This window comes from Lissotriton helveticus, chromosome 10, assembly GCF_964261635.1.
Source record: "Lissotriton helveticus chromosome 10, aLisHel1.1, whole genome shotgun sequence".
NCBI lineage: Eukaryota > Metazoa > Chordata > Amphibia > Caudata > Salamandridae > Lissotriton > Lissotriton helveticus.
Window position 1 is genome coordinate 524,302,050 of NC_136071.1, and position 26,140 is coordinate 524,328,189.

General features: G+C 43.7%; 1 protein-coding gene across 2 annotated transcripts in view; it reads left to right on the forward strand.

Annotated features, from left to right (window-relative positions):
* Positions 1-10,900: 10,900 nt before the first annotated feature.
* The window catches only part of DECR2 (2,4-dienoyl-CoA reductase 2), a 62,682-nt gene continuing 47,442 nt past the window's right edge, over positions 10,901-26,140 (forward strand). For both annotated transcript variants that reach the window (XM_078663048.1, XM_078663047.1), the window contains exon 1: positions 10,901-11,017. In XM_078663048.1, the coding sequence (XP_078519174.1) occupies positions 11,012-11,017 (6 nt within the window). In that variant the 5' untranslated portion in view covers positions 10,901-11,011. The remainder of the gene's footprint in view (positions 11,018-26,140) is intronic.

A 26,140-nucleotide genomic window follows, 5' to 3' on the forward strand; every position in this document is an offset into this window, starting at 1 on the left:
GGGGAGGGAAACGATCCAGTCGGGAAGGAGAGGAGAGTGCTGGAAGATAGTCAGTGCGAGGAATATTGTACAAGTGCCGGTGTGGGCGAAGGGTGGCTTTACAATATATACAGTGCTTAGTGAGACCAAAGGGGGGTGTTATGAAACATAGGAGGTCCACACATCGCGTAGTCTTCATAGGATAGGTTTATTGTAGATAGGGAACAGCTTAGACAACCACCAACTGCCCACCAGGACAGTCCAGCTCCAACTGACCCAGAACAGCGTAGGAGCATTCCACATTCCAGAAGCTTGCGTGCTGGGACACACGCAAGCAGCATACAACACACCTCCCCCCCCAAAACACAAGAAAAAACAAAAAACAAAAAAAACTAAGAACAAACATAATCTTTCATTTTTGCAGGTGGCCGCGAGACACGTACACTCCTTCTGGGTACCACGTCTGCATCTCTTTGCACAGACTCATCTTGAGCCACAGGTCCCAATTCAACGACATCAACTAAACCATCTGAGTCATTGAAAATCTCCTGCGGACCAAGGGTGGTGACAACAGGTACATCAGAATTAATAGGCAGCGAAACCTGAGAGTTTTGCAAAGTATTGAAATCATCCAAAAACAATTGAACATTATCCTCAGCATTAGAGTGAGTAAGACATTTCCTAGAATTCATAACCAATTTGTCAGATCTAACGACAGAGACACGTCTGAAATTCCAAATTTTCCCCCCTTCAACATGCACAGCCTTACTAAATACTTCAAGCACTCTAACAGGATCCGACCACTTAGCCCAATTCCTGGCAGACGAACTCCCAAATTTCACACGCACCAAATCGCCAACTTTGACCTTGTGGCGTGAAACACTTTCCACAGAACGTTTGCCCATTTTTTCTTGATAAATCTTGACACGTTCTCCCATTTCCTCGGCATTGAAAGCAGACACATTGGGACCAATGGATTTCAGCCACCAAGGTAGCAACCTAGATCCAGGTTTGCGACCTCTTAACAATTCGAAAGGGGAACACCCCGTCACCGAATTAGGTGATGTACGATATGTAAGCAAGGTAGCACTTAATGCTTTTTTCCAATTCAAATCATTCCTGACCGCTAACTGAATAGATTCCTTGACCACTCTATTAAAGCGCTCGGTCTGGCCATTGGCTTGAGGATTATAATTGGAAACCCTCTTGTGAGATATGCCATGTTCTTTAAAAAATGTTTCAATCTCACTGCTAGTAAACTGCGTTCCATTATCTGATATCACCTCAGAAGGAAGGCCCTCCCGACAAAAAACATTATTAAGGAAATCAATGACCTGCTTGGAGGTGATTCTTTCAACAATTTTGACCTCCGGCCATTTCGAAAAATAGTCTATTAAAACTAACCCATAGACCTTCTTGCAGCCAGGCAAATTTAAAGGACCAATGATGTCAATGCCCAACCTTCTCCAAGGCCCTTCAGCATACTCAATGGGAGTGATCGAGGAGGATAGTGGTTTCACACTCTTGTCACTATTGGAACAAGAAACGCAATTCCTGACCCATCTATCCACAACGGCATCTAAAGAAGGCCACCAATAGTACTCCCTTAACCTCCTCTTGGTGGTGGACATGCCCATATGACCCTCGTGAGCGATCTTAATTAAATTTTCCCTGACTGACGAAGGAGGAATGATCTTGTCACCCCTGGTGATAATGTTGTTAGAACACATGAGCTCATCCTTAACCTTAAAAAATGAACTTAATTCACCCGTCAACTTCCTTTCTTCAGGCCAACCACATCTAAGATAAGTATTGACCAAACCCAATGTATTATCCTCAGACATGGCTTCCACCCAAAGATTCTCACTGATGACCTCTGAGTCATCCACATTAATGTCTTTCATGGTGTAAGCTACATCACACTCATCAGAGTGTTCAACTTCGTGATGAGGTAAAGCTAACCTTGACATGCAGTCGGCATGCACGTTGAGTCTACCAGGGATATACTCCACAGTGCATTGATACTCCTGTAGTTTGGCCGCCAATCTGGCCAACCGGGCAGTAAGAATCCTTCCACCACCCGCAGCCAACATACTTACTAATGGCTTGTGGTCCGTTCTAAGCACAAATTTTGTGCCCCACAAAAATTGTCGGAAATGCTGGGCTGCCCAGGTGCACGCTAATAGCTCTTTTTCGATCGTCGAATAGTTACACTCAGCACCTTTCAATGTCCTTGAAGCATAAGAAATAATACTTTCTTCACCCATACCTTTCTGCATCAGAACTGCACCCAACCCAGTATTACATGCATCAACTGAAACAATGCATTCTTGACCCACAACAAAAGGTTTCAAGAATGGAGCAGAACAGATTTCTTTTTTTAACACATCAAATTGCAATTGCTGTTCATTTCCCCATACAAATTTCTCACTTTTTTTTAGCAACAGTCGAAGAGAAGCCACTTTGGAAGCATAGTTCTTCACAAACTTGCTAAAGTATTCAGTTAAACCCAGAAAAGAATACAATTGATCCTTATTGGTAGGAGGAGGGGCCTTTGAAATACTTGAAATATGATCAAATTTAGGTTTTATCCCTTCTTTGGAAATCTCATGTCCCAAATAATCTACCTTCTCCTGTCTGAATTTGCACTTAGCAAACTTGAGGGTCAACCCTTTTGATTGTATCCCCCCCAACACAGCTTTGAGGTTCTTATCATGTTCCTGAACATTACTGCCAAAAACCAAGATGTCGTCCTGGAATGCAATAGCCCCATCACATCCATTCAACACCTCCTTCATTAAGCGCTGAAACACTGATGCAGCACTGGCAAGGCCGAACGGCATGCGTAAATAGCGAAACATACCCTCAGGAGTGACAAAAGCTGTAAGATTCCTAGAATCCTCATGCAAGACAACCTGGTGGTATGCACTAGCAAGATCTAAGGTGGAGAATACGCTTGCACCAGAGAGGGTGGAAATAAGCTCATTGATCTTGGGTAGGGGATGCATGTCAGACCATATCTCTTTATTGAGGCTTCGAAGGTCCACACATAAGCGAAGCTCGCCATTGGCTTTTAAAGACAAAACGATAGGGGAAACCCAAGGAGAAGACTCAATAGGTTCAATAATATTGGATTTAACTAGATCATCAAGAATCCCTTTCATTTTGCTACGATAGGCTAAAGGTACATTCCTAACCCTATGTCTTACAGGTACCGCATTGTCCTTAAGAATGATCTTGTGTTTGAATTGGGCATACTCGCCTAACTTCTCATTGAATACTTTTGGGAATTCCTTCTTGATGCTATCTACAAATTCATTGTCATTCGGGGCTACCATGCAAACTGGCCATGAAATGCTTGGGTCAATATATACAGGGGGTGAGGCATTGGGGTCTAATTTAATGCCCATCTCTTTCTGATGGGGCCAGCCTAAAAGCGATTCCCCTTTGTTAGCAATATATATTTTGGCTTGAGTAAACCTGTCTTTAAATTCAACCTTTGCCCAAAAGAAACCAACTAATCCAATCTTGTGGCCAGAATAGCTGCCAGGTTTGATATCGGGACAAATGAACTCTCTGTTAGGCCACAATTCTTCGAACACATCTCTCCCAATTATGGAATACCAAGCACAGGAATCTACTAGCATGGAAACCTCTTTACCATCTATGTAAAATAAAGCAGAAGGAAAACTTTTGCATTCGTCAGAAGATACACAGGAAATACAGTTGAACTCACTAAATTCTGCATCAAACTCTTCTTCGTCAACAGAAATACAATTAACTTTTTGGGGTGAACGACACATTTTCCCAAAATGACCAGTTTTTTTACATTTTACACAGATCTTATTTAGAGCAGGACAACTTTTAAAATTCCCCACATGCTCAAAACTTCCACATCTGTAACAGATAATGAAAGAGCGTCTATTATTAAACCTATTATCTTTCATGGAACCTTCATTAAACCTGTTATCTCTCGTGAAACCTTCTCTTTTAAAATTGGAAACAACAGGTTTCTTTTGAAATGCTTGACCTCTGACAACGGACACTTCAGGTACAGATTCTTGGATCTTGACGGAAATGCCCTGACCCTGACCTCTTATTTCAGAAACGAACTTTTCTGACTGTTCAATCCCTTTGGCTATATTGACTACAGCCTTAAGTGAAGTTTCCGTTCCCAACCACAATCTTTCCTGTATCTTCTTGCTCTTAGTCTTCATCATGATCTGGTCCCTGAGCACCTGTTCATAATTAATTGTGTCGAAAGCACAGGAACCAGCCAGAGCACGTAACGCAGAAATATAGTTCTCTATAGTTTCGTTTTCCTTTTGCGCCCTTGAGTAGAATTTAAAACGTTCCATTACTGTGTTCACTTTTTTCCCAAATCTAATGGTAAGTTGCTTGACGGCAATTTCAAAAACATTTGTTTCAGAGTCAGAATCTTCCAAGGGAGGCAAATCCGATAACTCCTTTAGCCCTTGTCCACCTAAAGACAAGCGTAATAAATCTAATTTCCTTTTGGCCGAACAACCTTCTTCCTCTAAAACACTGACATAGGCCAGAAACATGGGATACCACAAATCCCAATCCATTTTAGGCTCTCCTGCTACGGGTAGAAAATGTGGTGGAACCATAATATTCGCCATAACTGCTAAAGTTGTGAAACAAAATAAATAAGTAAGTTTCCCTTTTCTTTTTAAAAAAAAAAAATTAAATTTCACTTTTTTTTTTTTTTTAGATTAATATGTATTATTTTCCACTACACGTTGTAAAATTGTACAATTTGAAATCGTTGTAAACGGTGAAATACAAATGCCGTTTTTTCAGTAAAATTATGTTTTTTGCTGAACAAGCTCCTCGAACTCTCCCAAACCAAGATGGCCGAACCAGAAAGGAGATGTGAGATGTCACGCCCAGAATGCACTGCAAACTGATCCTGACGTCAGTGCAACAGAGGAAGGGAATGGTGAACCTCGACGTTCTACTGCGCAGTTGGGAATTCAATGCGCTCAAGTAAGTGGCCTTAAAATTACCACGACGTTTTTCCAATGTTCACTTCCCCTGCATTTGAGTACCCTTTACAGGCGGTACATTTTTAAGAAATCAGCCGCGGGTGCCATCAAATTCACTGATCGTAAACCGCCGCCGAGCAGGGACACACAAAATGATTGCGCTCGCACTGAATTTAAATTGTGACGAAGGTCAAACACTGCCGCGGGTGCTATCAAGGCACAAGGGTTGTTTTTTTTTTTTTTTACCTGCCGCTGGCGCTTTCAGTGCACATTAATAAACATATAAATCAAAGTCTTACTTCTTGCTAGAACCAACGTGAACGCCGTTCCCCTACCAACCTAAGGACTCGTTTTCTTCTAGGGTTGCTCCCGCTGTCGCCAGTATGTTATGAAACATAGGAGGTCCACACATCGCGTAGTCTTCATAGGATAGGTTTATTGTAGATAGGGAACAGCTTAGACAACCACCAACTGCCCACCAGGACAGTCCAGCTCCAACTGACCCAGAACAGCGTAGGAGCATTCCACATTCCAGAAGCTCGCGTGCTGGGACACACGCAAGCAGCATACAACAGGGGGCCGGTGTCAGCTTACGCTAGGGCTTTGCACAGTTTAAATACACAGGAGGAGTCGGTACTCACATGCCCCCGCCGTAACTCTCCCGCGAGTTACGGCCGCTCTCCAGCGTCCTCCAAAGGACTCCACCAGTCCTCCGTCCAGACCTCGCCGTCTTCTCCTTCTTCGTTCTGCTTCTCCGGGGTGCCGCCGTCCGTCTTCTGCCACGAGTCGAACTCTCTGCACAACACGCCGTCTTCGCTTCCTGCTTTTTCTTCCTCCGTCGTCGGGTAGGGGGAGGGACTTCCGGGGTCACTCTGGAGTCCTTCCGGTTGATCGTCCTTCCGGCTCGGGTCCTGCAAGGAGGGAGAAACAAATGGAGTCCGGGTTGCCAGGGACGCCGTCGGCTCGGGCCGCGAGGCTCGGGACCTCGAGGGAGGCGTCGGGTCGCTCAAGGTAGGGACCATGTTTTGTTCACAATGCCTAAATACTTAAACCCATCCTGCACCACTGGAAACCTATGACAGTTGCAGTTGTGATTTTTTGCAAATTTTTGTGTATATGTTTAAGCCACTCCCTTTGTTGTACAGGCCCCAAACCCTTTCAGGGACACTTACTGTTTTTCAACCCGCTTAAACTCTGACTTTAGCACAGTATATTACCTCACTGAATTTACTATGATAGTTTTTAAGCCTGAACCAATAAGCACTCCGCCCCAGAGACAATGCTATTAGGCATCTAAGAGACAAGTCAGTTTTCAAGTGCACCCTAAATGTGGCCCAGGTTCTCATTTCACATGGAGCAAGTTCATAGCTGATTAAATCAAATACAAAAGATGTTTTTGTACAGGGCACAATCTTAACTGAGCTGTGCCAAGGTGCTCAGGAGCTCGTATGTGAAATTATGACGAGAAGGGAGGCGATGTGAAATAAAATATTTGCCTAGTATCACACAATTTGGTTAAGTGATGAAGCAGGGATTGAGGCCAGGTTTCTCTCTTTCACCCTATTGTTTTACATCAAGGTTAACGTTTGGCTTGAATTCTTGGCGAACGTGGTTGAGCGACTGCGGTGGGCAGAAGCCACATGAAAGCTCGGCTCGTGTTGGACTCGAGTAGGCTGACTAGAATTTGAAAGCAAAAAACGGGACATTTCCCAAAAATAGAAGAAGGACTACAATTTTACTGCAACACAGTGCACAGAATGGCAGTCCTCCTTAGCAGAAAATGACAACAAGCATTTACAATGCAACGGTCTCGCCTTTGCAAAAGTTAGAGCTATTGGCATTGTAAATGACAACATTTTTATTTATGTGTTGGTTTTGAAAACCGATAAATAAATGGCATTGTCATTTATAATGCCAATAGCTTAATCTCTCGCAAATGCGAGACCTGTTGCATTTGCACCCACACACACACAGAGCCACACGCACCCATACATACACAGAGCCACACACACACAGACTCCAACACACAGAGCCCAACACACACAGAGCCCAACACACACACACAGAGCCCAACACACACACACACAGCCCAACAAACACACACACAGAGCCCAACAAACACACACACAGAGCCAAACACACACACACAGAGCCCAACACACACACACAGAGCCCAACACACACACACAGAGCCCAACAAGAGCCCAACACACACCCACACACACAGCCCAAACACACAGCTCAACACACACACACACACACACACACAGAGCCCAACACTCACATCAGAATATATATAACAGTTAAAAAAACACAACACCTGCACGATATACAGCTCAACTCAAGTTCCCTCAGGCAGAAACCTGCAATATCCAAACTTCCACTGTGAACTATCACGCTGAGCAGCCCCACTAGACACTCTACATTAACATGGGTTAAATTGGAAAGTTGCAAGGCCCAGACTGTCTTTCTTTATGAAACACCTATGTAAAGTTAACGTACAGCCTCAAACCATTCACTAAATATGGTTTGGATACATTTTCCCCAAGTTAGAAACCTATGCAGTACGAATCACCAGTACATGTCAGGCGTAGGCAAATATTTAGAAATCTGAAACCTCCCTCCTAAACAGGGACAATTAGCTCGTCATTTATCCCTATCCAACTTCCATTCAATAGAATACCATATTACAACATGGATCGGTGTACAGGTATTTCCATGGCTTAGTTGGTTACAAAATATTTTTGAACGTTAGATATCCTTTGACACCACTTACCTGTGTTTTAACAGGAGAGGTGCTCTTAGGCACTGGGGTACCGTCAAATGTTTAACCTGAATGGGAATCTACCAGCACTTCTAGGCAGTAATACTTTTAACTGCGATTATCACCCAAATGCTGGACTTCTCTGTTTCCATTTTTTTTAAAAACTGCCCACTATAATTCCCCGATTCATTTATCTTTCCTTTTAGCTGTGAGCAAGCGTCCCCCTTTAGTCCAGGACACTTCTAACTTTACTCTGTCGCTTCATTGTCTCCTCACCTCTCTTCGTTGAAACAACGTTCCCTTCAAAGCCTGAGCGCCGCCATGTTCCGGCAACAACCGCTAAGCATGCTGGGAAATGAGTGTCGTCCCGCCTGGTACACCAATGAAAGCAGCGAGAAACTGACTACTCACCATGCAACAGGCCTACTTCCTTGGAACATGTTGGGAATAGTAGTTCCACCGTGCAATTTAACCGACACAAACATAGGACTATACGCTACTGAAACATGGCGACATCTTGCAAAGTATTGGAACGAAAACGCAGAATAATGCTGTAAAGCGGACGACCATTTTCGAAGAGGATGGATAAGAAACAAATCACCTAGTAACTACTGCGGATGTCTTTGAATGGAGAATAACAACAAGTACATGCCTGAAAGGAAACTCACCGCACTGGAAATGACAACTGTGAAAAGAGATACTGTGTTTTTAGTTCCCCCTCTGTACCTGGGCCGGGCTGCGCTGTGTGGAGAGGCGGCAGAGTCTGCTCACGCTGCCTGCACGCGCCAGTCGGCCCTCTGATTGGTTAATAAGGAACACCATTCAGAGAGCTGACTTGAGCATGCAGGCAGCGTGATGAGGGGCTGCTCTCTGCCGATGACGTCAGGGAGAGAAAGAACACCAAAAACACCCCCCGAATCCTGTCTTGAACTGAATGACGCCCCTCTCCTCCAATGGCTGGCCTCCGTTTAGCAAGCCAGCCAATGGAGAAGAGGGGCGGATTCAAGCCCCCACACTAAGAAACATAAGATCTCCCCGCTGCCAAACCATACCCCATCGAGACAACTCTACTATACATAAAAATCCATTGAAATGCAGTGTTTACTTTAACAGTCCATCTTGTGAACCAAGTCCGCAACCTTATTTTCCCTCTTTGCCCTTTAATTGCGCCAACACCACCTCAAAATGGGACAAAGAAATCATTACGCCGAGAAAATGTGGAAATCGTTTAACAAAGCAATTTAGAGCAGCTGACACTGAACCACTCAACTACACTCTTAGAAATACAAGCCGGGACGTGTAAGCGACCTAGGCAGCCCCGCTTTCACTGGAAATAAACAGTAGTGTCAAGCGTTTAGAAATGACAAAGAAGAGCGCTTTATGTTAACAATGTACAGGTTTGCTTGGGAGGGCCTGCCTCACTGTCCCCTCCATCATTTTTCTCTCTCACTCTGTTCCAGCGCTGATAAACTACACCACTTCATCCCATTCGACCGCTTCCTTTGTAAACAATGCACAGTGGAACATGCCTGTGCACTCAATGCAGCTAAATCGTTCAGGTTAAGGAGCCTGCATGATACACAACCCGAGTGCTCATAGCGCAGAGAGGCACACATCGTTACCAGAGCTGATGGTTGAACGCCGCCTCGCCCATGCGGGCTTCTGGTCTGAAGGCAGCCGGTTCTCTGGTAGTATCCCGCACGGGCAGGTCATGGAGAATGCAATGGTGCCTCACGCTTCCCCACGACCCCCCCCCTCGCTCACACGTCCTGGCAGTTTTCTAGTAACCCCTGTCGGGAGCGCTGTCTCACGCGTCCCGCACAGCTCGGGGACAAAGAGGCCGGGGGGCTGGGCCGCCTCTCACCTGCTCCTGCTCCGAATCGTACTCCTCGTCATCGGCGCTGACAGACATGGCCATCCCCCGGCGGGGCCTGGGCGCTGACAGCGGCAGAGCCTCCTTCCCGGAGAGGCAGCAGGCCCCTCACACCGCGGGCGACCTCATGAATAACATGCACCGGCGCGGACCAGGAAGAGGCTGAGCTCAGCTCTTGACCAATGGCAGCCGGCCCAGCTCGCCGCGGCTCCACACAAAGGCCTGCCGCTAGCAGTGACAACAAGGGGCGGCCGCAGAGCCGGGCACGTGCGGCGCAGCGGGGCGCTGTTTACACCGGGAGGGGCTCCACCCGGCGCGGAGCGGAAACGGAATGTACAGCGCTTCAGTGCCAGCTGACACACCCCTCTCTCCATGAGGAAACCTTTTAAACACACACATATCGAGTTCATTGTTATATGTGGTACCGGCCCCACGCACCTCACGGTGGCTGAAGTAGAATTTCTCTTTGCGAACAAATTCATCCGATTAAGCGCCACGACTCACGTTATACAGGCGCTATGCACAGCGGCCTGAGGATAAATACAGCGGCAATCCCGATTGTATCATGGGCCGAGCTGCGCTGTGTGGAGAGGAGGCAGAGTCTGCTCACGCTGCCTGCACGCGCCCGTCGGCCCTCTGATTGGTTAATAGGGAACACCAATCGGAGAGCTGACTTGAGCGTGCAGGCAGTGTGATATGGGGCTGCTCTCTGCCGATGACGTCAGGGAGAGAAAGAACACCAAAAACACCCCCCCCGAATCCCGTCTTGAACTGAGTGAGGCCCCTCTCCTCCAATGGCTGACCTCCGTTTAGGAAGCCAGCCAATGGAGAAGAGGGGCGGGTTCAAGCCCTCACACTAAGAAACATAAGATCTCTCCCTGCGACTTCGCAAGCGCAGCCTACGCAGGTCTCGACCTAAAAAGGCAAAAAGAAAATACATAAAATGCAATTTTTAAAGCCAGTTCCATGCGTTTTTCCTATAACAGCTGCTAACTATCCCTGCTTTGCAAAACATTACAAAAATACCTCCCACCCTTTTCAGCCCACCCTCTCAAAAAACCGGGACATGAGCTTAATTCCTTGAAATCTGCCGGGACAGCTGTCGAAAAACAAGGACTGTCCGGTCAAATCCCGGCCGCCTGGTCACCCTAGGCTTGAGTGTCAAAGAGGACCTTGAGCTGAGCCTGAGCACGCATCTCTTTTGAGCCTTTTAGTGGCATTCCCACCTCTAATTCTAATGAAACACTTATGAAACAAAGGTTCTCAGAAGTCCGACCGAAATCCAGCTGTACTCCAACTCCCAGCGTGCCTTGCGCGCGCCTCTGACGCGCATGCGCAGTGCGGGGAGTTTCAAAGTCCTCGGAAGCATTTGAGCAGGTACCGAGAATGGAGGTGAGAGGGAGCTTAGAGGGATGGCAGACTTACGGGGCGCGGGGCTGAGGTTTGGGGATTATGGTTTTTAAAACTGATGATGTTTGTAGCCGTGTCCAAATGTAGCTCTACCTTCAGTTACCATTCGTGCTGCTTGCTGCGCACCTACTGTTTGCCCGCAGTCTGTATATCACTTCTCCCGGAGCCCCCTTCACCCCTCGCTGTTCAGTCTTTTCTTTCATTGCATCATCTGTGCATCAGAACCTCTCTCTTGCCCCTCTGTCCCACCTGTCGGTGTGTGCTTTATTCTTTGCTCCTTCACTTCTGCAGTTCTTCTCATGCTGTTCTCTCTTTCAGACCCTCTCTTGCAGTTGTTTCTCCTCGACCCACCCCAGTTTTCCCTTCTCGCCTCTATTTATATGGGATATTACATGTTTTGCCACGCTAGTAGGGTGCTGCAGAGCCCAGGGAGAGGCTGTGCTTTTTGTCCCTGCTCCATACTAGTACACAGCCGGAGGGCAGCTGGTTAGTGACGTTAAGAGTAGCAGAGCACAAGAACAGGCTTTGCTTGTATTGTAACTGCAGGAAAGTTACCGCAGAGCCTCAGTAATGTCAGCCCCATGCCTGGCACTGACTATGATGCAGGGTGCTACAGGGCCAGGGCAGGTTCGGATTGGATTTTCAATTCGGCCCAGGCACCCCCCTTAAAAGTGGCCCATAATCCGGGATTACGTCGGTATATGAAACCGCATTTGACTAATCTCACTGGGCTCATTTTTAGAGAAATGTTTGATAAATTATGTATTTAAAGGCTCGTTGAGGCAGGAAGATTAGTGAAACTAGAAGCATTCTATTTTGGCTGGGCGAGCGAGGTGAAATAAGAGCCCAAAAACCACAACTCCTGATTTGGCTATGTTTGCCACCTGGCTGTTTTTTTAACCAGCATTACCAGTATTTTAATGTCCTGGCTGGTAGGAAAATCACCTAAAGCTGGTATTTTCTCCTCTGATCAATATGTACTTTAAACTATAAACAAAAGGGGAACACAGTTTGAAATGTGGTCTAAAGCTGCTTTAATGACCCCTGACAGATCATTTAAACTTATCAAAGGCAGAAAAGCCTTGTTAAGAAGAAATACAAAGGTTTTCATTATTGTTTAACGAATCCTCTATCATTATAATTAAGGTTCCCAGTTTTTAATTATTTTTTTTTACAAATAAAGACTGAAAACACATTTTTTCTGTCTGCATTTATTGTTTAACATTGAAAAATTGGGATTCTTTAAAGTGACTCTTCGTGTTGTCTTTCATGAATTCCAGGCCAACAGCTGAGTAGATAGATGACAGAGGATTTAAAAAACAGGATGAAGTTTCCTTCTCAAAAGGCATATGTCAACATAATGCTAAAATGTACCTATGGGAGTAGGGTTCTGTTCTATTTGGCTGCTTAATTTGCTACAGCACAACAAGGTTCACAGTAAGAGTGTATGTGTATCAGTTAAATGTCGAAATATACAATTATTCACAAAAACAAATATGGATAAATACATTCGGAAATATTAACAAAATTAATACCAAAACTGGGAGCACTAATTATGTTCCAGCCTTTGCATACTCTTAAAACATGAGCAAACAGAAGGTTATTTTATATTGTAGTTTGATATAGCGAGAACTCAGCCGAAGAGCTGCGATTATATGAGCACCAGTCACATTACTGAAGATCAAATTCATTATTATTTAAGGCCTTTGGTAATTAAGTCATTTGGCCAGAATCTCAGGATGTTGAGCTGAGGCTGGGACTTAAACCTATTTCCATAGGGTCAGATCTACCGAATTTGGACCTAACATTAGATCCTTTAAATTTTCCTCTCTGGGAAAGGTGCCTCACAGTGAGGCCCATACAAACATACACCCCTTTCTACCAAGGCCTGAAAGACTCTGGTACTGAGGTGCCAGCAATAGGCCCTCGGCGAGGCAGCTTCACTTACTCTTCCCAGCCTATAGCCTCAGGGTGATGGCCTGGCAGGGGAGGGGTGAAGAAAAGCACAGAGCTGCTGCTCAAGCGCAGCTGAGGTGATGATGGCCTTATGTCCACATAAACTGAGTCATCAGACTGGTGGCAGGTTAACAGCCCAGCAGGGGAGTGGTACACTGCTTCTCGGTATCTGCTCTGGCCCCAAAGGTGGCCAAGCATAGATTGCAGCAGCCAGACCAATACTGGCCTAGCAATGTTTTTCAAACCACCCACTCCGAGCCTTCCTGCTCATGATGCTGGCCCCACATTACATTGGCCTGGCTGGGAAGAGACAGTAAGGCTCTGTGGGCCGGTGGACAGAGCTCCTGAAAAAAATCAGTCCACAGATGACCCTTAGGCTCTGGCCTAATGCCTGACTGCCCACCTTCCCAATCCGCTGGTCAGGGACAGATCTGGACTTGTCACCTTTGAGAGATATTGCAGAGCCACAGGACAGGCTAGGTTGTACCACTGCTTGTGGTATTGTGGAGCCACAGACCGTGTCACTAGTATTGCCACTCGGGGTGGGTACAGTACTGCGGAACCTACATTCTGCAGACCTTCAGGAACAGACCAGGTATGGTCAGATGTGCAAGATGCTGGGGAACAGAGGGACAGGCTGTGTCTTGTTCTTGCTATATAATACTTTACACCCCAAGAACTGCTTGTTTGGTGTTGTTCAAGAGATATATCTGAGCCCAGAACAGGCCAGGTATTGTCACTAAATAAGTTAAGAACTGCTGGACATCAGTACATCACAGCCTAGAAGCAAGCCTTGTTTTGTAGGTGTTGGCCAGGTTACAAGTCTGGGATGGACGCAGTTGTACAGAGTCTACCAACTATATTTAAAGGATTGACTCTGTTCTCCTTTAGCCAGAGGCCAAGGGATGCTGAAACGTGTTTGTTTCATTACCTTGTTCCTCACCACGTGTCTTCTCACATTTATTTTCTTTCTGATAAACGTTTGATTCGAGAACACATGTAATGTCACTACAGGGCGTTTTTATTATTACAGTAGTAAAGAAACAGCCTGTGCTTACCTCACTGAACTTTTTATTCTATAAATCCCATTTAAAATGTAATTGCAAAGTCCGACACTTTTGTTTAAAAAAAAAAAAAAAAGTTACTTTCAGCCATTTCAAAGCTTGTTTATAGATTTATATGTGAGGATCCTATATGTGACTTACAAAAAGTAAAACTGACTTCAAAAATGTTCTTTTCACGTTTGTCTGCGAGTACAGTAATTTTTAGGTTTCGCCTGCACAGGGCTTGCAAAATCTCTTGTATTTAAAAACAAGCAATTGGCGTTCTAAATGATAATGTATTTTATCTGTTTTGGTTTGGATAGGAAGTGTGGAGTGGAATTATGTGGGTTGTATTGGAATGGTTAGTTGTGGAATCATGTGGGGTGGAAATTTGTGATGTGGAGTATATTTGTGTAGTGGAATTATGTGGAATGGTGAATAGATATGGGTGAGAAGTACTTATAGAATAGATAGAAAGGAAGATAGAGAGGGATGTCTTAAACGAAATAAAAATTCAAATATAAAAGTATATTGCTTCTCAAACAATGTGTGTGAGTATGTTAATAACATTAATACTTATGCCAGGCATTGTTAACATGTAAAATGAACAAATTATGAAGTAATATAAGCTTCACAAAATGTGCTGTTTTATGCCACATAATTCACCTTTCAACACCGAAGTATTGAACACTTCCATATTTTTTTCCTAAACATAAATACATATTTTTAAAAAAGTGCTGCCTTTCATTGCGCACAAAATCCCATAAATAACCAGATGTTAAACCAAAACTGTGTTTTGAAGGCAACAGCACAATGTAGTAATAAACAACTGCTACAATGAAGCGGTGATAAGATAATTTTGCTAGCAATATAGCAACATCCTCACATTTGCACAAAAATAAATGTTAACACCAAAAAAAAAAAAAAATGAAATGAGCTCTTTCAAAAACAAAAATAACTAATTAGGATAAGTTCTATTATAACTTATAACAATGCAGCAGAAACGGCAATATGGCATTATATGTAAAAGAAATATCAAGTCATGTAAACAGTTATGCTAATGTGCTCTTTAATAGTGTAGATATTTCCTTTCACAACAAAAGGACAAAAGTATTCAAAGTTCTTCTGTCATTGAAGATTCGTGGTCGTATGTATAACATTAAAAAAAAAAGGTAAAAAGTGAGCGCATTACAATATGCTTACATGCCTAAAGAAGCCTAAAGGCGTAGAAATACACTTTTAACCTTATGAAGCGATTAAAAGAAACATATTAAGCACCGACCAACACAAAATTAGCAAATCAATAAGGTGCAGATTTACAAGCCCCTTGCGACAACTTTACGCCGCCGTTGTGTCACTTCTGTGACGCAGCGTCGTCGTAAACAATGCACCTCGTTGCAACATATTTACAACATGGCGCATCTAGGGAGATGCGTCACGTTATAAAGCCCTGCGCTACATTATACATGCGTCAGGTATAATGTATGCTTGGTGGGATTTCCAACATAAGAAAGCCTTGTAATAGTGACGCAGTGAAATCTACAATATTTCACGGAGTCACTTTTATGACACCACTGCGTCAAAACCTTGTGCATGCTTGAAGCAGGCGTAACGAGTAACGCAACATGATAGGAATGGGCATTCTTGACCATTGCTGGAGTTGTCGTGCTTGCAACACGACTCCAGCAATGCGCTGCCCTTACACCAAAAGATGCGTCACGCATTTGTCTATCCTTGTGCCTCGGTGCGCCGCATTGTAAATGTGACTCACACACATGGTGGCGCTAGGGTGTGTTTACGTGTTGCAAATTAACTGGCGCATCTCTGCTAATATGCAGAGATGTGCCAGTTCTTGTAAATCTGCCCCCAAATGTTTGTTAGCCCGAGTACTTTTCACTTTTGATTGTTTATTGTATTACTGTCTGACAGTTCCCTATAGAAACATGTCAAAGGGGCAGTATTAAGGTAATTATAATACACCCTGTGTGAGCGCTCAGCTGAAGAGCAGTGCTCTTATTTAATGTGTAATTTAATTAGCTGTAGCTGCCGCTCTTTGGAAAGAGAGCTGGAAACGCCTGCAGCTATTTTACAATGATATGTATAGTCCGGGGAGGGAAGTGTTGCTGGGGGAAGATACAGGGAGATTATGTGAAGTGGAAGGGGGGAAGGAAAACAAATATGCTGAAAAGCAGCCCTCTTATTTGATTAGTAGCTCACTTGTAGCATGTAGCTGCCGAACTTTACACAGACAGCTCGATATGGCTGCAGCCATCTCACGACGCTCCGGGCTGGATTTGTTGGAGGAAAGTAAGAGAAGATTAAGTGAAGTTGAAGCAACCCTCGTGAAAGGACCATGCTTTCAAATGCTGCGCTGATTGTTTGGCCAAGGAAAAGATTGCAGTCTGAGATGATGGTTAAAAAGGAGCCGCCTGAGTAGTGCTCTTATTTAAGAAGTAATTTAGTTAGGTGCTGCTGCTGCCCTTTACAAATAGAGCTGTAAACGCCTGCGGCTTTTAAATGCAGAGATCCGGGTGGAAAGTGTTGTTGTGGAAAGCCAGGGAGATTAAGTAAAGTGCAAGTGGCAGCGATGAGAGGGCGAAAACGAACTGGGACGTGCCTCTCTGATCCTTATCAATGGAAAACAAAAATGATCTGCTGAATAGGTGTACAGGTGCCATTTTAAAGTTAATGCACAGCATGGCGGGCAATGCTCCCCCCCAAAAAAAATCTGCTTAATAGGTGTACGGCGCCATTGCCAGTGGAAGCCACTTTTCGGTGTAGGGTTCACAGGGAGGCGAGCATTGAAATCTGACTACTATTGCTGCAGCATGTCCACGTCCAGACTGGTTGGGACAGTTCTCGAGTACCAGATCACACAGATAATGCAATGCCTGCAGGTCTTGGAAAAAGCTGCACAAGGGGAGTTGCGGGTCTGATACCAGGTGCGGGAGGCAGAGGGTGAAACATAAGAACATAACTGCACTAAAAAGGTAAAACACCCACCCACCAAGTAATAACAAACTGCTGAATTCAAACTACTCCTCTCAGATGTTGAATACGGCGAGCTGAGCGGCACAAAAGTAAGGCGCATGGCCACCTCTGTGAAAGTGTACATGATGCGCTGGAACTAATAACAAGCGAATGCTAATGATGAAGTCTGAGGTTCCGGGCTGCTTTAAAAAAACATTGGTATTGAAAATGCAAGCAGAGGGAGGGGAGTTGGACGCCAGGCTAAAGCACTGCCTCAAAGACGCAGTTTTGTGTTAGGGCTAAATATAAAAGAAGCGGACGATATTACTATGCGCTCCCACAGCATGTTGTGCCTGCTTTAGCAAGATACTAATTAAGTAAATAGTTCTCCCTAACTGCTAATAAAAGCTTTCGAGTAAGGACGCGTGTAAGAGGGGCCTGTCCTCATGGGAGGTAACAACAGGAGACAGGAAGGCACTAAGGAGGAACTACTAAGCTTATTGACAAATCAAAAGCCATCATTTCCAAAGGACAGGAAGTGGAGCCAATTGTAAAGATGGGCGGAAAATGGGCTGAGCTTAAAGTCCATACCTGAATACAGTATGACTTGAAGTGACAGCGCAAGCGCTGCCTAGGCGAGACCTTAAAAAAATCTTAAAAGGGGCTCAGAACCTGCCCAATACTTACCTGAACCTACCATTCGTTGATTACAGTATCACTCTAATTTGCGTGCTTCTAATTGGTCAGCACGTTATCTACATGTTGGCTGCTTTCACTTCCTGCTTTGCCATCCATGCCGTGGCATGGAGCTTCGGCGAAGCATAGCTTCCAGTCACTGCCTACTCTGTCAAAGGTACTTTTTTTAAATCATGTACAAACAAGCACCCCATACGAGTGCATGTTTGTCATTTTCCTGGACCGCATTACATTTTAACTTTGAACGCGACCATAGGTATTGCAGTGCTTTACGTGTGCCCCACTAGATTGCACATGGACACCTAACAATCCTGTTTTCTGCACCCTTTTCTTTCCCATTCAAAGCATTCTTTGTTGCGAATCCTCCGTCCCAGCTGCCTCCCCACACCCGATGTTACTTCCCCCATTGCTGCTCCTACACCCCCAATACAGTGTGCCTTCACTATGTAGCTGCGGTCATCTCTCTCAGCTTAAATTTACTCCCCTTTACGCATTTATGTAGCGCAAACACGACCCTAAGGTTTTGGAGGGCTCCACCCTGATGTTTAAACACACCACCCACTGCCGTTGTTTGGAACGACTCTCCCGTCCCCCCAGTTTTAACCCACCATGTCCTTGTTCCTGCTCCAGCGACCTCCCTCGTGGCTACCACCCTCCTTCCTCGTGTCTCCCACCCTCCTCCCTCATATCCTTTTCATTTCCATTCAGGGAATTTAATTTTTATTAAATACATTTGTTTGGGCGCTTTTATGTAGTTGAAACTCGACTCGAAGGTATTTGAGTGCTTTACATGAGCACCACTTACATTACACGGGAACACTCATTTTTAAAACATGTTGCACAGCGGCGCTAACTGCTGTATTACATGGCTTAAAGTTTTTTTAAAAGTGCTATGTCACAGCCAGCGTTGCCTGCGTCATAGGGCTTTTTGCTTTCATTTTTTACTTTAAGCTGTGCAACACAGTAGATTGCGCTGATGTGTAGCATGTCTGACAACATTGACAAAACCAATATAATTCGAAAAGGCGAAACCTATGAGCTTTGCCAATGCTTGTTTTGATGAGTTTTTTAATCAATGGTGTCTTGAAGTTGAAGTGGGAAGTTCCGGAGTCTAAAGAATTTGTCTAGGGAAAAAGTCTGTTTTGCGGACAGAGGCAACAAAGTTTAGAGCCCTGTGGGTAGTGTGTGATTCTGGCACTAGATCATGAAAGTGGCCATATAGGAAGAAACAAGGCGGGCTGTGCATTATGATAATTGTTTAAGCTCTCAAACTCCAGGGTATTAGGCTACTGAAATCACATTGTTAGGAAAGGTCATGGGAGGACAGATACCATTAAAGTAGATCTGAAATTTTGGATAAATCAGAAGTTGTAGAAGTTCAGGCAGAGTAAGCCACTCAGCGAATTGCAAAGAAAGCCTATACAATGAATGAACTGGACTGTGATTGGACATTTCACTACTCTGATTGTAATGTAATATGTCAGTCCGTTTACATAAGGCGACTAGAAAGTACAAATTCCACACTTCATTCTGAAAATAAGATACCTTGACCTTTTGCCTACTTTGGTGTAAAAACTATGTCCCAATGTCTAGTTGCTTAATAGAATAACTAGGTCATCACTCTGCATGTTAAATGCTTACAATACTGACTGCTGCATTGGAAAAGCTCTCAAGAAAGGAGTAAAATTTTAGAACACTACTGAAATTCAAAAAATATTTTGTATTGTTATTGATTTTCACACTTTGTTTCTTTTGAACTTTGGACCTAATTTCTTCACATTAAATTTGAAATAGTCCTGTGAGTGCTATAAATAAAAATACGCACTATGTCCGAGCTATGCTACCATTGAGCCGTGCTTACATTGCCCTACATCTTGTTTAAGTGCTCAGTGGCGTAGCTAGACCTTTGGCAGGTAATGGCGGCTCCTGCGCTTACCACCCGCTGCGACCGCATGTAAGAGCAGGGGGGGTGGGAGTGCTGCTGGCGATTCCTGCGTTTGCCGCCCTGTGACAACTGCAGGTAAGGGTGGGTGGGGGAATGACCGCTCTGCACCTCCCTTGCTATGCCACTGTAAAAGTTATCCTATGTCACGTGATATTATTGTTGATTCCGAGACTAAAATAAACTTTGATTGTTTCACATAAGCAAGCACAAGGTTCTCGGAGAACCGACACCTGAATCTACTAGGCCAAGGCAAATCTTGTTCCTCCTGGTTCTGTTAACATTGTATCAGTTGTACTGAATAACCAAAACTGTGAGAATGATTGACCCATAATGTATTGGTGGTTGGAAAGCCACTGAATGTATTCCATGCAGAAATGTTTCCCTTAGACTGTTTCCTATTTGTTTAACGTTTGTGAATTAAGTTCCGACTGAATGCATACACCCCATTGTCTAAAGTACTATATAAGATTGTGCATTCCTCTCACAACTGGTAGAGAGACCCTGCTCCCTTTCTTAGAGCGCAAATCTATACTTTATCTGCCATAGTTTTATCCAGTTTTACCCACAGAATCACCTGTTGGCTTAGTATCTGCACAGTTTTGTAGTGCATTGCTGTTAGCTGCCAAAAGATTCACTTTCTCTTCATACTGCATCGAGTTAATATTTGTACTGTAGTCTTTAAAGGGAGCCTCGCTGGGTTAGAGATTTACTCTGATAATTTTATTTGATTTACTCCCCTGTTTGTAGGCAACTTATTAAATGTGTAGTAAGACCACGTTTACGTTTTACAAATTGTCACGCCTATGTCTACTCAGAAGAAAAAGGTAGGAAATTAACCCTCATTTTGATTATAATTGCAGTCGTTTTCAAACTATACATACTTCCCTCCATGGCTGCTGTTGATGAAATACACGTAGGTGGATTGTATAGCACTGTCTGTTCTGTGTATTGCCCACACATCGGGGAGCTATGTCCTGCAAAAGTAAATCCTAAATTTAGGTTATTAGGACATGATTGAAAAGAGGAGCGGGAGTCATCATCTGGGAAAGGAATGGCAACTGGTTTGTTGAATGAAAGGCCGACTTCTCAAAGACAGGATCTTAAATGAGTAGAAACAGAGGGAGTGGCAAGAGTTTGTTGTATTGCATTCTCATTGTATTTGTTACTAAACACACTTCCTGATGCTTAGAGCATCCATACTTGGTACTGTCATCTAATTTGAGTAGCTCGTGCCTGATCCCCTGAGAAATGGCAATTAAGCACATCAGCTTGAATCATTTTACACTCAACAAGTACTATATGTGGTTTGGAAATTAAAGCACAGCTCGGGGATTGTAAATCTTGCTCTATTTAATTTTGTCAAGACTGGAAAAAGTGCTCTTTGCATTCACGAGAAGTGCAGTGCACATTGTACCTAAATTCTCCCAGAGGAGTAATGTGCCTGGCTTTGAAATGAGGGTGCCAAGTTTTTAATTCTGTGCATTGGATTTGGAGATATGAGAATGAAGGACTTCCTGACTATGATGGTACTCAGTGAAATTTGACCGTATACAACATCCAGTCATTTTGAAGTGTTATTTTAGAGATTAGTTTTCATGTCCTTCACAAACCCTTGTCTGCTTTAAGCTTGCAGGATAAGTGTAAATTGGTCTAAGGTCTTCCCGCAATCCTGAGACAGGTTTCAGGCTTGAATAGCGGATCTTAATTGTGGCCTAGAAGAAAAGAGAAATTGAGCACACTTCTCTTCTGACCTAGCTGTGCATTGTCATAGGTCAGCGATTATCACTACCTTGGATTACAAGCTTTATTCTGAAGAAAGAACTTTCCTCCATATATTGGCGACAAGAGAAGAACATGATGATCCCATCATCTGTGTAACAGAGCAAAGACCTCAATGCTGTCTGGCTGTCATCCGGCAAAGAAAGAAGCTATTTTGTATCAGAAAATCTTGCCTTCTTACCTCCCAGTCTCCGATGTGAAAGATCTGCCTTGTTGTTTCTGGCTGTTTTGGGACTTATTCCAGGCCATGCATGAGGGCAGCAAGAGATATGGCTGGTGGAGGTGGCATGAGTCCTGGCTTTTGGAGACTCAGCTCGCTTCAGTGAAAATGCATAAACACTCAAACGCCTGCGTTGATACAATATGCAAAGATGTGACTTTGGGAAAAAATGATTGGGGGGGTGGTTGGGTTGTCAAGATGTTGGATAACAAATCCACTAAGCGTAACTATCACCTGCACTGTACCTAAGTCTTCCAAACTCAGGAGTTTTCAGGGCAAGTGCCTTAGGTTTGGTTACTTGGGTCATATGGCAATTTTTAAAGAGTGTCTGGGGTGGAAGGCCACTTGCAGTGTCTGCTGAAAGAAAGGTCACTTTTCAATATCTTACAAATCCAGCAAAGAGATGAAGAAAGTTAGACAGGAAGATGTTTATGAGGAAGGAGTTGAGGAAGTTAATATTCTCCAGATCAAGGAGCGTACTGGTGCAGGGCCTTTTGAAACCGTGCTGGTTAATGACGTACCTGTGGACATGCTTTCTGATTCTAGAGCTAAGATTACTCTCATCCCCAAAACATTGTATGAGCAGCATTTGTTGGGTAAGGTAGTGTTATTGAAACCAGATATAAAGCCAAAAGGTTATGGGGGTGAGACCGTATGATCTTTTGGGTCATTTTTGGTGTACAATTCATTTTAAAGGTAGGATTATTCCTGGGAAAATATATGTATCAATGAAGAGAGACTCACTGATTAGTTGGTTTCATCAACGTGACCTCCATGTATATTTGGATCCCAATGAAAATCCATCTGTGTGTTTGAAAGAGATGCCACCTGTCCGGTTGGTGGGGGAGGAAGTGAAAATTGGATCAGAAAGTTTCAAGAGGTGTGCAAAAAAAGATTGGGCTGTCTCGAGAACTATATGCACCATATTAAGCACAAGTCAACTGTAACTCCCAAGGTGGCAAATGTTAGATGTGTACCTCTGTTGGTAAGGGAAAGCATGAGGGTGGAGCTGGATAAACTCTTGGAGAATGGAATAATTCAGAAATTGAAAGCCACAGAGTGGGTCTCATGTCGATATGGTTCAGAAGGTCATTGGGGAGGCGAGACTCTGTATTGACTTGAGGGAGCTCTACAAGACAGTGGTGGTTGACCATTATCCACTTCCCAACATAAGTGAAACATTGTGCTTTCTTCAGGGTGGAAAGAGTTTCTCCTCATTAGGCTCGTCTTTGGCCTACTATCAAGTTAAGCTTCATCCTCTGTCTCAGGAACTTACAGCCATCATCACGTCATTTGGCACATCTAAGTTTCTGAGGATGCCTTTCTGGCTTATCTCTGCGACTTCTGTTTTGCAGAGAGCAATAGAAAGCATTGTGAATGGAATCGAAAGTGTCAGTCTATCAGGATGATGCATTGATTATTGGGGTCAGTCTTGAAGAGCATGATGGAAGGTTGAGAGCAGTGTGCAGAAAGTTGTTGGAAGCGAGTCATCCTTTGCTTAGATAAGTGTACATTTGATGTCCATGAAATTGAGTATTTAGGACATCTGGTGTCTGCATTTGGAATTAGACCCAAGCCTTCATTGTTTAGCTCTATTTGTAATCTTTCTCCCCCTAAAAACAAGGAAGAGCTGGTGAAATTTCTGTGGAATGTCTGAATTCTATAGTAAGTTTGTGCCTGATTTAGCTGAAAAGACCTTCTATATGAGGGCGTTGCTCAGGAAAGGGAGTGAATTTGTATGATGCAAAGGCTGTGACAAGGAGTTTGTATGTATCAAGAAATATTTGAGTAATTCTCCAATCTGGGAAGCTTTGATCCTTCAAACTTTTCTTATGTGATGATGGACACCAGCTCGAAAGGGTTGGGAGCTGTTTTGTTACAAAAGGTAGATGGTATAGCCAGGAGCATATTATTTATCTCTAGACCATTGAGAGGGGCTGAATGTAATTATTCGGTTGTTGGGAATGAAGCTCTAGGTGATGTCAGATTGTCTTTCAAGACTGGGTGGCAGTGAGCATGATGTGCCCGAGGAAGGTTACTGGTTTGGGGGTGAAGAATTTGAGGAGTTCAATGTCAGCTTGATCAGTGAAGGCTTGATTCTGGAGGGTGAATGGAGAGAGTGTTTAACCAATGATCAGGAGTTACAACATGTGATGGCGAAAGTTCTAGGAAGATTGGGTGAGAAGAAGGATTGTGAGGAAGGACTCAAAGGATATTGCAGAGCTGGCTGTTGTTGATGGTCTTCTTATGAGGGGTAGCAAGTGGGTTTCCCTTTGTAATCTCTGAGACAAATTGATGAGTAATGCTCATGCTAGTCACATGGATATTGCCAAAACAAAAATAAGAGAGCCTGTTGCTGGCCCAACATATATGTACATATTAAGAGAGCGGTTCTAGATTGTGCTAAATGTTTGTGCAGTGATAGGATTTTGAATTGCAGGACACAACCTATGGTAATAAGGTAAACAAGCTAGCGGTCTGTGGTCCGAAATTGCGGTGGTCAATTTGGGCCTAGTCAGGTTGAAATCATAAGACAGGTATGTATTAGTGTGTCTTGATATGTTTTCTAGATGGCCTGAGATAAAGGTTGTCAATTCTGTCGAATCAGTGGTGGTTATTGAATTTTTAGAGAAACTTTTTGAACAGGAAGGTTTTCTGTTGTCTATTTTGTCTGATAATGGTGTCAAGTTTACATCTAGTGCAGTGGGAGAGTTTCTGAGAGAGAGGGGGATGAAGCATAAGAAGGAGGCGTTGTAACATCCAGAAAGTAAGCGTGTTGTGGAAAGGTTTGTGAAGGTACTTAAAGAAACATTGCAACACACAGTTGTTTCTGGAGGCAGCTATGAGGGAAAAAGTACGAGAATATAGATTTACTCCGCATTTCTTAACTGGTGTAACTCCATTTCGTTTATTCAAAGGCAGGATTGCTAATATTGAAGTGACTCCCTTGTGGGTCACTGCTAACGGAGGCGTTTAGGATGATGGAGAGGGTAGCACAGAGAAGTGGAGAGAGAAAGAAAGGGCTAAGATGGAAAAAGGAAATCGTGGTATGATGAGAGGACGGTGGTGCAAAGGACAATAGTGTTTGTTTGGGGAATTGAGTCAGGATCAAGTCACCAAGGAGAGATGGGAGGAAGTCCAAATATAGTCAACCAGTTAAGATTCTTAAGGTATATAAGAAGGCTTTAAAGACTCATACATGATCCCACGATTTGGAACCTTAATAGAGTTGCCAAGTGTAAAGCAAATGGGGTTGATGGCACAAATACACAGGTGTGTAAGAGGAGGTCAGTAGGCCTCTTCGTACAATTTGGAGTCCTCTCGGATTACAAGATTGTGTCTACTCAGCTGTGGTCAACAGTCGCTGTTTTTCTTGCTGTGTTTTTTTTTTTAATTGGTTTTTGTTTTTGCTCAACTTGTTGGGTTTCATTATGAGGGAGGTGATGTGGTGTTCTGTAATGAGGTTGGTTTCCATGTGATAATTTAAGGGATCAGAATGTGGGTGGTTGCTTTGCTAAAATGTGGATGTCTGAGAGAGTCAGTTGGACCTGGCTTTCTTGTTAATGGGGTCTCTGATGCTGCTGTTCCTAATAAATCAGTGTTTACCACTAACTTGGATTACGAGCTTTGTTCTGAAGACAGGACTTTAGACATGCTGCATTCAGGATATGGGCATTAAGCTCAGCCCATCTTTCTAATTGGCTCCCTTAATGTCCTTCATAATTGTCTGCTTTTCGTTGGTTAATAAGCTCAGTAGGTCCCTCCTTTTCTACGTTTCTGACCTCCCATGAGGACTGCCCCTATTACATGTGCTGTTACTAGTTATGTTATTTATTAGTTATGGGGCATCCTTTTTTAGGTCGAACCTGGGCAGTGCGTGCGCTGCTCTGCGAGGCATGCTGTATTAAGGTTAGGCTTGTAACTCTGCCCATTTCATGCCCATCTTTTCAATTGGCTACTGTTACTGTCCTTGCAAAATCGTTGCTTTTCATTTGTACATAGGCTTAATAGCCCCTCCTTGGTACCACCCTGTCGCATTTGTAACCTCCCATAATGATTGGACTTTTTACTTGTGTCGTTACACTGTATGCTTTATAAGGCGGTGAGCACTATTTTCTTTAATGACGTTACCCTATTCCACCCACGACATCGCAGCATGCTTTTGTAATGTTTTTAGTTAAATCACTGCATTGTTCGTTTTACTTACAGTGGCTGCTCTTATTTAATTATTTAATTTACGCACAGTCCGCTTTCACTTCAGCAGCTGCGTTTATTTATTTATTGATTGATTGATTTTATATTGCGGGCTGTTTTCAGATAAGCACCCTGCTTTATTTAATAACAGCGCGGACTGCTTCCACATTAGCGGCTGCACTATAGAACCTTTCTAAATTAATTAATTAAGAGATGATAATCTTGCTTCTAGTCATTTCGATGCATTTTCACTGAACCCTCCTTCTAACTCTGTGGTTCTCGTTTTTCACTCCCATAGCTCA